Below are 14057 nucleotides of genomic sequence, written 5' to 3'. Positions count from 1 at the left end.
ACGAGGTACATATTTATCTACGAGAAAACATACTCAGGTTAAATGATTTGCCCAAGGTCACACATCATGTAAATGATGTAGCAAAGATTCAAATTCCAAAAGCTCTTAAACATTAGATACCTGCTTCAAAATCTCTTATAACAGGTATGATTATAGCCACTTTACATTTGAGAAAAAAACAAACAAACAATGGAGGCTAAGAACAGTTAAGAAGTGTCATCGTGAATAAATCATAGAACTGGTTGGGAAACATCTTTTTTAAAATTTCAAAGCCCATGCTTTTTCTCATTGTGTTACACTGAGTTTCATTAAGAGGTAGTATTCAATTATCACAGATGAGATGATCAATAATTGCCTGATGGATAAAAAAAAATGCAGAAATTAACAAGTGAAATGTAACAGGCATTCAAATGCCACAGAAAAAATAAAAAGGGAAGTTAAATGAAATTGAGAATAAAAAGGGAACCCCATGCTTAAATCTAGTAGTTTTCCAAATAAAGCAGAAATTATAAATACATTCTCAAATATCAAGAGTCCTCAAGGGGTCCATCGGATTAGGACACTGCTCAAGAGAATGCAAAGAAGTTAAAAAACATTCATCTCCTAGAAACACTCCTCTCAGCAACAAAAAGACAAACACCAAAACATCCAAAGTTTCACACCTAAATAATGATGGTATTGTTAATGCTTATTGGAATGGAGATTCAAAAATTTGTTTGGGATCTTGTTCCAGGATTTAAATATGTTTTCAACCTAAGGTTCTTCAATTAAGTCTACCAGCGTTTGAACAATTCAAGCCCATTTTCTCCTTTTGTGTCTGTGGGGAAATGAGAAACACCCACCAGCCTCCAGAAGAGGATTCACCGCCTACAGACAGAACCTCCTCAACTTTGTAACAACCCTCCATGCTGCTGCTTAATAATAGGTTGTGTTATTCAATCTCCCTGCTCTCCACTCTTCAGGTCCCAGTCTCAGCTACAGCCTCCAGGGCCCTGGGATAGAGATGGATGGTTGTAGGGGCAACTTTTCTCCAGCAGTTGCTAAAAAGAACGCTTCTTGGGGAAGGTACAGGTTAATAATGCTCAAAATTTGGTACTTAGGATTTGCCATCGCCCAGGATGAGTTAGTGTTGCGCTTGTACAGATTCTGCCTCCAAACATCTGTCCAGTAGAGGCTGGTACGGTGTTTGCGTTGCTTCTACATCCCATTAACTCCAACCACAGGCCACTCAGATAAAGGGCCCTCTTTTCTGAGCAAGAAGAAAAGAGAGAGCCAAACCAGCTGCGTTGCCTTTCATTGGTTACAGATTCTGGTTCCAGTTAAATACATTACAAATAGTGAGCTTACTGAATTAGGCCAAGTATCTCTCAGTTCACAGATTCAACCTTGATCTATCTCAACTCTCACAGTACAGAACTGTTTAAACTTTTTCACAGAAATAGCCATAAAAATATTCTAATGATGTCAAGTATTATTTATAAACCACTTATTTATAGTTAATATTTTTAAACTAGCTTCTGGATCCTCTAAATATTCTTACATCTTTCCAATCTTATGAAAAACAAAGATAGGAACATGAATATAATTGTTTGATCAATTAGAGAATGTTCCCTTACAAAGGATGACATGACGGTAGTTGAGCATCTATACCAGTGCTATTAGTATTAAACTATGTCAGTAATCATTGCTGGTGCTTATTTGATGTGGTTCAATCATGTACCTTCTCTTTACTTACGAAAGGGTCCAACAATCATAAATGGGTTTGGGGGAGGAAGAGAGAAATATTCACTTTAATCGTAGTATTGCTAAATGTAGATTTCCCTTTGTTTCATTTTTTTACCTGCATACATCACTAAGCCAAAGTCTAACCCAAGAAAGGAGAAGGACTTGGGATCACACACCTGAGGACGAATACGCCAAATTTGCTGAATACGTGATTCAGAACGAGAGGAAAGTATGAACACGCTAATAAAAATATCAGGATGGAATCCCTTCAGGTAGTTGGGTACTCAGCAAACACTCTAAATTCATAACCTATTTTATTCTCAAAATGCCTATGGTTTTATGAAAGCATGAAGTTTATGAAGACAGTAAGATGACTAATGAAGAATATTCTTTGCTTTCTATTGGGAACTTTTGTTTGCTTCTAACTGTTTAATTTCTCTTCCATCTCTCTTTCAATTAACCTCCCTGTTTGTATCCAATGAGATGGCACATAAAATGGAGAAAGGAAAAAAATCTTGCTGATTTATGAGTATTCTTTCATAAAGTGAAAGCTCCTTTCAGCCAGACGCCTAACTATTGAAATTGAGAGGAAATGAACAGAACAGTAGCTATCTTGAATGAGAAAACATACTGTAGTTTCCTGGGCTGTTTAATCAGTGGCTCACAAAGGCCTCCTTTTAAAGTTCCCCTGAGACTTCATTGTGGCCATATACACAGGTAGGAAGGGAAAAGCAATTGGATCTTTGTATGCAAAAAATTGGAATAACTACTTCTGAGAGTATAGAAGAGCAAAACAATGATTTAAAGGTTCTCTACATCGTTTAAAAGGTTCACTTCAAAGATTTATTTTTAAATGAAGCAGGTCCTTTCCTGCCGCACTATTACTCATTCGGAGTAAAAAGCAACAAAATACAATGAAACAATAGAAAACGGAATTGTCAACAACCACAGCAAGACAGTGAAATTATAATAAAAAGACCTGCTACTAACAAAAATCCCGTTTGTTCCCAGACAACTGGAAAGTTGTTCAAGAACAGCTCCTCGTGGGAAACTAACCACGTAATATTCCCAAGGTCTATGAGGCCACCCAGAGAATGATTTGTTTGGTGGCTGCTGGTTGGCAAGTTGAATCTGCCCGCGGATGACTTTCTAGTACACCTCCTTGTTTTCCAAGCTATACACATACATGTATTGGTTGTACTTCCCAGGATACAAATAGTCAAATATTTTCCCTCTAGCTAGAATCAGTTCACTTACGATGGGGGCGGTGGGGTCATAAACCACAGTGGAGTCTGTTTAGAGGCATATGTCCCTGCCCTGGCTCTGGTGTGCACACGTCCTGGGACTGGGACGTGGAGCTGTTTGTTTGGTCACAGGGATACGGCATTGTCCTTTATATGTCCACAGAAAACATGCAAATCGTGGTTGCCAACTACTTTCTACCTTACTGTAGCTCACAAGTGCGCCTCACGTGGACAGCAGGCAGCCACTGCTCCTCCCTTAAAGGGTAAAGGAGGGGAAAGCCGTGCCTGGGTCGGATGCTGGGGATGCGCACTCTGCAACTGCCCTGCACGTGCGTGTCTGCAGGTTTCCCCAGTAGGCTCCCCGGTTGTTGGCAGTAGCTCACCTTCCACAGGTGACACCAGAGGGATGTTTCACAGGTGAGAGTTAACATAAAGGCCTGATCTGCAGACGTCTGCAGGGCTGGCCCTCGGCTGGCATCTGGAAACTTGGATGCTCCCTGCACTGATGAGGGTATTTTGCCCACCTGCAGCACTAAACACCTGCTCTTCTGCGGAGAGTCTGAAATTTTGATGGTTATGGCTGACAGAGGCTACCTCGTTGAGCAGCCCCAAGGGAAACCTTTAACTCTGAGCCTCAATCAGGCTTCCCTGGGCAGAAACACTGCACACATGTTGGTGCATGTCCCTGCTGGAGGAAGAGGCACGGTTCTTGTGACCTCTCCTGATGGGAAAGAGTAGGGAAAAGCTGGACGTGGATTTCTCCAGACCCCACCTAATGGGTCTTTCCCCTTTCTGGAAACTTCTATAGCCCTGAGCACAGCCATGTTGAGTCCTGTGAGCCCTTCCAGTGGATCACCACATGTGGGGGTGATAGTGGGACCCCTGAAACAGATGTCAGGGAGCAATAAGATTTGAAAAGAGCCTTGCTTGAAACTTTGTAGAGATACAATTTGTGACGATTTATAAAATGTAAATGATTTCAAATTTCCCACCAAAAACTTCCTGGCTAACCAATTCCTTGTTTTTTTTTGTTGTTTCTTTGTTTTTTTAAGTGAAGTACATAATCTTATAGATGCATCAGAAGAAGAAATCTTCTAAGATATTGAGACTCTGCCAACAGCTTTATCAAATTTTACCCCACGGACATAAAACAATGTGGAGAAACACCATTCCTCAAATTAAGAAATTTTTGTAGGACTGTGCCATTTACAATTAATATTGCATATTTTCAGTAAAGTGAGGTAGATGTATCACTTCTGCTGCATTTTCTTTAAATAGACGTTTCAGTGACATCATATGGTAAAAGCAAAGGCACTGAAGACCTTGAAAATATGGAACTAGTATATATGTTCTGGGTACATTTGTATCCAGGCTAAATACTATTTATATACTAACATTTTGATCTTAAACACCTATTTGATTGTCTTATTTAACCAACAGATATGCTAGAACATCATCATATTTTAAGAAGTGTTAAGCTTATAAATCTGTTTAGGAAAAGCTCGATGTGTGCATTTTATTCTACTTTCTTCCTCATGGTACTACAAAATAAAGTCATAAAAAACTCAAACCTCTTTTCAGAGACTCAAATAGACGGACAAGTGCTAAGGCGTGTGATTCTGGAATCTAAAGGAGCCCAAAAGGCTACATACTGGGAATATTTTTTTAAAGTAAAAAATATTGCTGTTACACAGTGGCACTACTGAACACGCAGAAGGAATATTCAATGAGAGCTGATTTATAAGAAATGAAATCACCCTTATGTGAGTCAATTTTGATGGCCATCCCCAAAAGCCATGAATAAGAAATTCTTATACTTGATACTTCAGACAGTGGTTTTAAAAAGAACTGGATTGCTACTGGAAAATGAGAACCTTATTCAAGTAGTCATTCCTTTTGAAAAAAGAGGAGGAAAAATTAATAAGAGATTAGCTTTTCCGAGGTGGAAAACAGTACCACGTGTGAGCGCACATACATCACGTGGGGTGGGGCGGGGTGTGGGGCGGGGCAGCGGCGCGGCCGGCCTACCGATGGTGCAGTGCTCGCCGTTCCAGCCCTGGCTGCATTCGCACTTGCCGTCCTTGCAGGTCCCGTGCTCGGCACAGCGCGGGTGACAGGCTCTCTGATTGCACGCTGGGCCCGTCCAGCCTTCTTCACAGCGACAGGTGCCCCCCATGCAAACACCGTGGGAGCCGCAGTCCACGGAGCAGATTTCTAGGTGGAAAAACAGGGGAAACAAGGTAGGAGAGAAGAGGAGCGGGGTGGGGGCGGGGGTGAGAAGGGGGGTTAATAAGAAGTGCTCCATCTTAAACTCAAGCATGTTAAGGTGAAACACAAAGTCGCTGAACATAAGTACAAAAGTACCTACTAAAGAAATTTCCGCATCGGCGGCTAAGTGCGACAAAGGTAGTTCACTTTTTTTGTTTAATTTTATATGCTGCCGTAATTGGGCATAAAATGCACGTGAAATTTTGTTACAATTTCCTATATTATATATATGTGCGTACACACACGCTACTAATAAAACAGAACGTATGATTCATAGTGAGAGGAAAATATGGACACACACATATATGTTTCTGACAGTATCTTTCAGGAACCAGGAACACAAGCACACATACATCAAATTGATATAAAATTTATGAAATATTTCAGTGTCTACGTGTGTCAGGTATCTAACCGGAGTTAAGATTTACCCATGTAGCGAAAATGGAAAAGAGGTTATTTTTAATCCTACGGTTTAATTTTTTACAATATTCAGAAACCCCCATTAAAAAGAATCTATTACTAAAAAAAGGGTAAAAAAAAAAAGACTCTATTTTAGTATATGCACATTAGCTTGCTCCTGACACACAGACATGCTGGTTAAGTAAAAGAAAGTTATTTTTCCTATTAAGTATATTTGTACTGTTGACAGATAAAAGTTGCTAAGCAAAACAATAGTAGAAAACCGGTTTTATAATATATATAACTACCGACTCTGGCATTTGAAAAGCAAGGTTTTTCAATTACTAGAATTACTGAAAAGAGCACAAGGGACTAAAGGACTTTAAAAAAGGTAACAGGGTTAGGTCGTTAAAATAGAATTCGGGCTCTGAAATAATATTTTTCTTAAAAAGCTTTCTTAAAAGCTTTATTTGACCAGATCCAATTGAGAGAGAGAAAGACAGAACTTTGAGGGGTATTTTATTTTTTACTCTTCTCATATAAAGTTAAATATAATGAACTATCTTTTTCCTTAAGATTGGAAGACTTGTTTAGTTTTGGTTTTCTTTCAGTAATAAAAATGATGAACAATAAAAACCTGAGATCATTTCTAACAAACAGAAAACGGACTGCAGCTGAATTTTAAAGTTAAAAAATAGTCACTGTTTGTGTATTCACATGATCATATGTTCCCCATTCACTGACTAAATGACATTTCTCAGACGCTGGAATTCATAGGGCTGCGGAAATTCAAACACCAGATCCAGGCTCAGTGAGAGTTGTAACGTTTCTTATAAACAAGACCCAGGACTGTGAACTGGAGCAGAGTGGTATGTGGTTTTTTCATGCCACATTTTCTATCTCATTTGAATTAAATTTTTGATTAAAAGATCCAAGATGGTTTGATTAACTTCAGAGGAACCGAACGTCACCTCAGCTCCAGAAGAGCAGGGTTTCTTTCTGAGGTTCCCTTTTTTATTCAATCTAATCAATTTTTCATTAGGGTGAAGGTGTTTATCAGCGTTTAGCACACTTGCTTTGAGCAAGGTGCGTCAATCTTTGTAATGAACTTATTAATTAGAGTTAATTTAATTGAAGTGGAATTGAAGGGCTAATTAATGGACAAACTGCTGCTGAAGAGAGAGGAAAGCTCTTTCAAACCTATAAACTTTCGGATAGAAATAATTCATTTCTTCTCTTTCAGCAGGCTTAACGAAATGTTTCTTCAGGTGTAAAATCTACTCTCTTATTGAATTTAGATCTCTGAAGGTCATTTCTACAACAACAAAAGGCAGCTGGTGAACTGTTTTGCTTTAGGATTCAATAGGTTAGAAATTCCAAATTCTACTGTGAGGAAACTTTTAAGTCAAATGGAAATTAACAACAGTGTTTTATAAACTTTCAAGTTTTATAAACTGCATAAGAACATGCAGACAAATTGGAGGCACGTGAACCCAGATGTTTTCACAGGATGACTATATGCGTATTTGAGATCTTTACTAATAATTCTAAGTAGATTTTCTCTTTTGGCAGCTAATAGCAAAGTTTAATGTGCTTAATTACTTTCTCCCAAAGAAACATACGGTGTTCATTACTCAACTCTATATTGAGAGTTTAATGTATGTTAAGTGTGTATTTTGCATTAGGGATTTAAAGATGAATAGGCTGAAGACCTTCACTCATTATGTCTAAGCAGGCATTTTGTATACAGGTAAAATTAGATTTTTCAGCTAGCAAAATAATTACATCAGTATGAAAGAAATCAGTCCAAATATGTAAAACAGTGATATATAATTTTGGCAGCCAATTTAATCTTTTAATTAACGTTTATATCCTTTTTTTTGCTATTCATAGCAATACGATTTTATGAAGACCAAATTACCTTTTAAGCTATTTGATATCAATTACAAACCATCCTTTATAAAATAATTTTGGTAATGTATTAAATAACTTTATATGAAACAAAGGGGCTATTTCATTATTTCCTGCCTACTTGGATACCTGTGGGAAACAAATCAGAATGACGATATTTCAACCAAGTATTATTTTACAGCTGGTATTATTATGTCTGTTTCACTGATGGCGGCATAAGAGGCCTGAATCAAGTAGCTTTATACAAGTAATTATATCTATAAACTTTAATTGGATTTTTACATTTTTAGTACAGAAATGGGAAATGTAAATACAAACTCAAAAGAAAGAGCTAAATGCCTATTTTGTGCTTGTAATTATATTTTTTTAAGTGGAGGACAAAACGAGTTAATGTGTTATTGAAAATAAGGCCGTGCACTCGTGCTTGATAAACCCTGGTTGGCGACGATTTCTTAAAACTCTTTACTGAGACATTCAAGGCCCTCTATGATCCAGACCCCAATTTAGGTTTTTACTTATTTATCCTCTAGACCTTGCTTGCTCTAACAGTCATCCATTTTCTTTCTTATTTTTTGTTATAATAGTACCCTTTTATTTTTTAAAATTTATTTACGTATTTTGTTTTTTATTTATTGGTTGTGTTGGGTCTTCATTGCAGTGCGTGGGCTTCTCATTGCAGTGACTTCTCTTGCTGGGGAGCACAGGCTCTAGGTGCGTAGTTGTGGCTCACGGGCTCTAGAGTGCGGGCTCAGTAGTTGTGGGGCACGGGCATAGTTGCTCCGTGGCATGTGGGATCTTCCCGGACCAGGGATCGAACCCGTGTCCCCCTGCATTGGCAGGCGGATTCGTAACCACTGCACCACCAGGGAAGCCCAGTCATGCGTTTTCTAACCGAAGTCTCTGGTTCTTCAAGCTATCTGAATCAAGTCACGTCTATGAAGCAGTAATAAGCATATTATAAACACTGTCTGCCTCCAAAAGTGTATGGTCACAAGATGAGGGAAGAAGAGGAAAAGGAGGGAAGAAAGAAAGGAGAGTAGGAAGGGAAGGGGAGGGGAACAGAGGGGAGGGGAAGGGAAGAAAAGAAAGAAGGAAAAAGAAACGAAAGAGGTAGGGATCAAGAAAGAAAACTCATTGGTTGTTTCATGAACTAGGGTATCTACTTATGGGTTCAGCAGAAGTTTTCCATCAATACCGCAAATTAGCCTCTATATTAAGACTTTCGTTAGTTTCGGCCTCTGAGATTCAATGTGTAATAGGTGAAGAGCGGCCCATTAATCTTCCGTGCCAATACTGACTCATAGGGCAGCAGACATGTTACCCAAGTTCCTCAAAATGCCAAGAAAGAGTGATTTGTAAAAATTACCAGTCTTTTTTTTCTCCCTTAAAGTAAGCATGTTAATTAGCTACTAGCAAGGTTTCATTTAGGTTTATGCCATTGGGTTAATAAATGATACCATTTTCATTCCATAAATTTCACATTTGGGGAACCATATCCAATCAGTACTTTTACGTGCATGCTCCTCTGAATTGATAAGGAATTACGTATGATGACCTACAATTAGCCTTTAGAATTCTACCACCGTCACTATTACCAACACAACCACCACTACTTCTACTAATGGCTAATAGTCATTGAGTACTTGCTATGAGTAAAGCCCTATTACGAGTGCTTTCCACATACTAACTCATATACTCCTTACAATAATTGTATAAGGTAGCACTGCTATTATCCCCATTTTACAGGTAAAGAAACTGAGGCACAGAAGTTACATAACTTGTCAACATCACACAGCTAGGAAACGGCCAGTCCAAGATTTGAACCCAGGCAGGTCAGCTTCAGGATCCCTGCTTCTTAACCTCCAGGTTTCCTGTTTCTTAACCACTTACTGTTAAAATAACAGGCGTTCAGAGGGCAATAGGTGTGGGTAAGGCTAAGAGTAGACAGATTCCTTCGCTGAATCCAAGCCTTCTGCAAAATGTTTCTATTTACCGGACACTGCTCATAAAATGTCCTTTTTCTTCCCCCTCCCCCTCCTTCCTCTCTTTCTGTTTATCCTCCTCCACATTTCCTTTTCTCCCTCCTTCTCTTGTCCTCATTCTTCCTCCTTTTCTTTTTCTGCCTTTTAATTTATTTTTGCTCAGATGATTTGAGTGTCCAAACATAAGTCATCACCCTCTCCACCTCTCACTCACCTCCCATTGCTGTGCCTGTGTTCTGTTGACTCAGTGATTCTCACCTCTTCCCAACTTTCTCGCCTCCTTCAGAGACATGAACATCAACTCCAATCTCCCTTGCCTCGGACTTTCAGCTCTTCTCACCATATTCTATGTTCTGTTTTTTTTCTTTTTCAGCAAGTCCTGTCTATTTCGCCTTTACACGTCCCTCAGTTTATCCTTTTCATCAGCTCCGGGGATCGTGCTCTCATCCCTTTGCCCTTCTGGGAACGCTCTCCACGGTGTCTTCTGGTCCTCAGGGCTCACTGTTCTCTCTGACGTGTAACCCACGGGATAGTTCTGTACTATATGGTGAGATACGCTCCTCATCAGGTCAGTGGCATCATTATTACCAGTGACTTCTCCATTGTCTAAACCATCCTTCCTAAACTGTGTCCCTCACAACTGGGCCCAACCCAATTCACCTCCAAACACTTTGTCACTGTCTCCTGCATATAATGATATTCTCACAGTTGTGTCTTTGCTAATGGTAGTAGCAGCAGTATTAGTCGTGGTGGTGGCGGCAGCTGTATTTAGAATTTATCACGGGCTAAGCACTGTACCAAGTACTTCACAGGCATCAGTGCATGTAATTCCCGCAGCATCTCTGGGAAGAATGTCTTACGATTAAACCCACTTTTCAGGTGAGCAAACTGAGGCATACAGTAGCTTCCCTGAAAGTTAGACAGCTGTGCAGTAGTGCAGACTGGACAGAGTAGTACCGCAGCACAGAGCCCAAACATCTGATGCCAGAGTCCATGCTCTCAGGTACTTTGTAATACTATTTCCCTAGTCAAAAAATACTCCCCCCAGCCTCCACACTAACTGCAATCTCTAAAAGAAGGCAAGAAATGTTAAAAAAAATCTCCTTGAAAACCTTCGATGTGCATCAAGGCAGGATCTAAATAGTGACTGAATTGCACATATTAGCCCATGTAACACTCAACGGAATATTAAACTGGAACACACTGGCTTCTAAGTATTTCATGTGTGTTTATCTCATCTCCTCAATTAAAGTGTAACCTCCTAGACTAGAACAGCATTTTTTCAAACTGTGTGGCTAATGAGTGGGTCATGGAATTAATTCATGCATTGCAGCTGGCATTAAAAAAAGTAGAACAGGGACTTCCCGGTGGTGCAGTGGTTAAGAATCCGCCTGCCAATGCAGGGGACACGGGTTCGACCCCTGGTCCAGGAAGATCCCACATGCCGCGGAGCAGCTGAGCCTGTGCACCACAACTACTGAGCCCACGAGCCTAGAGCCCGTGCTCCGCAACAAGAGAAGTGAGAAGCCCACGCACTGCGACGAAGACTCAATGCAGCCAAAATATAAATAAAAATTAAAAATTAAAAAAAAAGTAGAATAGACTTGAGAGAAAGTATCCGTGTCTACCACTTTGTAAAGCTTTTGTTTCGGTGATGTGAGTAGATGCACATACGTGTATATGAAGTTGCAATGTAAAAATGTATTTAAGACCGTAGGTTATTTAAGTCATGGTCAAAAACTTGAAAGCCAGTATTCTAGAGAGCAGGAATGATTGATATTCTTTTATCCCTACAGGGCCTGCCACAAAGAGGGTCATGCACAGAGCTGGTGCTCAAACACAACATGACTGATTGAATAAAATTACTACCTGCCGTTTGTATTATAGTCATATAATTACACTTACAAATTCTGTGTTGAACTGTAATGTACACCATAATATCTATATATGTTTACTCGTTATTGTCATATTGTCATTTTAAGTCTTCTGTTGTCACATAATATTTTAATTGAGGCTTCTCTGTTTATGCGATAACGTGCTTAACTCTCCAAGCTGTACGCAGGCCTTCAGAGTTAAGAAGACAGAGAGCTTTACACAAGTGAAAGAGTATTCTTTACAGTAATCCTAAAGGAGAAATTTTAATGACAAATTGACTAAGCCTGTTTCTTTCCATATTATAAGATAACAAATTTCATAATGCTTATTTCTGTAAATAATCTCTTTAATAAAATCTATATTAAGTATAATGTGTGTTTGAAAAATTAAAACATCATAACCTTAAGCTAAACAACATTAAGCGCTCCATGGCACGGCACGTTTGAACCTCACCATTTGAACAGTCTGGGCCAGTCCAGTTAGGGTCACAAGTGCAGGAGCCACTGTCTTGAAGATACGTCCCGTGACCGGAGCACTGGTCTGGACACATGGTCTTGAGTATCTCACAGTTGTTACCACCCCATCCTGGATTGCAGTGACATTCCCCGTGGATACACACACCATGATTAGAACAGCCAGGGTCTAGACAGTCAGCTAGTGGAAAGGGAAGAAAACCAATTTACGATTGAGTCTAGAAGATATACACAGTACATACAAAACAAAGAATTAAACCCCGAGCTAATTTACCTGAACATTTTGGATACTCAAATATTTACCTACCATTTGCAAGAACTTGTTTCTGAAAATGCAGTGAATTTATACAATACAGCATTAAGAATCATGCCATTTAGGTAACTGAACCTCTTGCAAGGATTTATAATTCTCGTGAATTACACACTTCTGCTCTTGAGATTTCAGACGATTACTTTCTGTTCTGCCCAATCAGAGAGTAATAAGTATTGGCTTCTCTGGAACGGAATCTGAATCAGCTGACCTAATCCATAACCACCGAATACTAACAGCTGTATGGGACCCTCAAATGTTTGAGAAATAAATGAGTTGCATACTCTCTATCCTTCTTAATTCACTTTAATGTGCTTTAGATGACAAGATTTAATTTAGCAATTTGACTCAATAAAACTTTACACTTGTAGGGTCAATGGCCTGAAAATTTAATTCCAGAGGCTTAATTGCATTACTTTGTGTGTGCAGATCAATAAAATCCATTTGATTGAAGAAAGGAAATGGTGCTTTTCTGCTTTTTGAAAAAACAGTTCAACTGCACTTTACAGTATAGCATTGTGACATCATCACCATATACAGTTATGGAACAAGCCCGTGATGTCATAGTATTTTTCCAGCAGTATACTATGTTCAATATTGTGTCTTTCTAGAGATGCCAGAATGCTAGGTTTAGAAGCTGGCATCAAGGTGAAAAACTGCAATAAATAAACAAACGGTCCACCGTTGGTTCCAAGACACAAATGTTTGCATACTTTCTCAGGGTAAGAAAAAGAATTATTCGCACAATTGAGAAAGAGCTAAAGGACTCCTTGGTATTTTTTCTTTTTATTGGTAAAATGGTCAAGAAGCAACACATCTATGAATCTGGAAATCAAAATTCCTTTCAGAAGGAGGCATCTAAAAAGATTTATCTGCCCAACTAAAGCTTACACATATAATCTGTTTCTTTATGAAGATATAACGATAGACTTCTGCAAATATTGACATGTTTACCTTCTTCACAATTTTCTCCTTTGTATCCTGAGTTGCAAGCACAAGAGCCCATGATACAAATCCCACGACCCCCGCACTGCGGGTCAATACACTGCGTGGTCAGCACATCACACTCGGTGCCCTTCCAGCCGCTGAAACAGAGGCAGCGGCCCTTGGAGTACTGGCCGTTGCCACTACACAGCACTGGACAGGCTGCTGTGAAATCAAACACGACAGAGGGATTAACAGCCACGATTTCCATCGAGATTCTCAAAGAAAAGGCACATCGTTGGAACAAGCAGTATGCTATTTCTCCCGGCTTTCCCTTCCCGTCTTGGGAGTTTTCTGAATGACTCGTGTTTCTACAGCTTACTTATTTTGGCTTAAGGGAAGAATCTAACTTGCATACCTCTTGAACAATCCGGACCTAGAAATCCTGGGAAACAATGGCAAGTTCCAGAAACACACTCTCCATTTCCATGGCAATTTCGGGGGCATTCCACCACAGACTCTGAAGAAAAGAAAAAGAAGCAATCCTCGCTGTGCAGCCTGCCCCTCGTGCACGGTAAACGGCGTCACTTTGATCGTTTTAGCTACATCTTGAAAGAAGCATGGCTGGCTTGCTCCATAACTCCCCCAAAGTATTCATTCACACCAGATTATTCAAATAATAAAGCAAAGCACTCCCCTTTCAAATGCAGATGTTTTTAAGCATTTTTGCCATGCGCTATCCTCCTCCAAGCTACTTCCAAATAATACTCTCTTCCAGTGCTTCATGGCTGGTCACGTATTCATAAACAAACAATTTAAAAAATTTTCTGACATTTACCTCAGGCTTTAACATCCTAGGAATCACTTAAAATTGGTGAAGACGATTGAGTTTTTATTCAACACAGTGTTGAGGCTGGAAGCCCGGGAATGATGCTTTGAAGACAGT

The 14057-nt window shown here is 39.5% G+C and overlaps 1 protein-coding gene across 1 annotated transcript in view; it reads right to left on the bottom strand.

Moving 5' to 3' along the window:
• Window positions 1–14057, bottom strand: part of TENM3 (teneurin transmembrane protein 3) — a 592830-nt gene that overhangs the window by 103302 nt on the left and 475471 nt on the right. The window contains exons 10-13 of the mRNA XM_057696894.1: window positions 13530–13631; window positions 13142–13336; window positions 11858–12058; window positions 4998–5183 (exon numbers count right to left, since the gene is read on the bottom strand). Coding sequence (XP_057552877.1) covers window positions 4998–5183; window positions 11858–12058; window positions 13142–13336; window positions 13530–13631 — 684 coding nt within the window. The remainder of the gene's footprint in view (window positions 1–4997; window positions 5184–11857; window positions 12059–13141; window positions 13337–13529; window positions 13632–14057) is intronic.

This window comes from Hippopotamus amphibius, chromosome 10, assembly GCF_030028045.1.
Source record: "Hippopotamus amphibius kiboko isolate mHipAmp2 chromosome 10, mHipAmp2.hap2, whole genome shotgun sequence".
Taxonomy (NCBI): domain Eukaryota; kingdom Metazoa; phylum Chordata; class Mammalia; order Artiodactyla; family Hippopotamidae; genus Hippopotamus; species Hippopotamus amphibius.
This window is presented reverse-complemented; position numbering and strand designations above follow the sequence as displayed.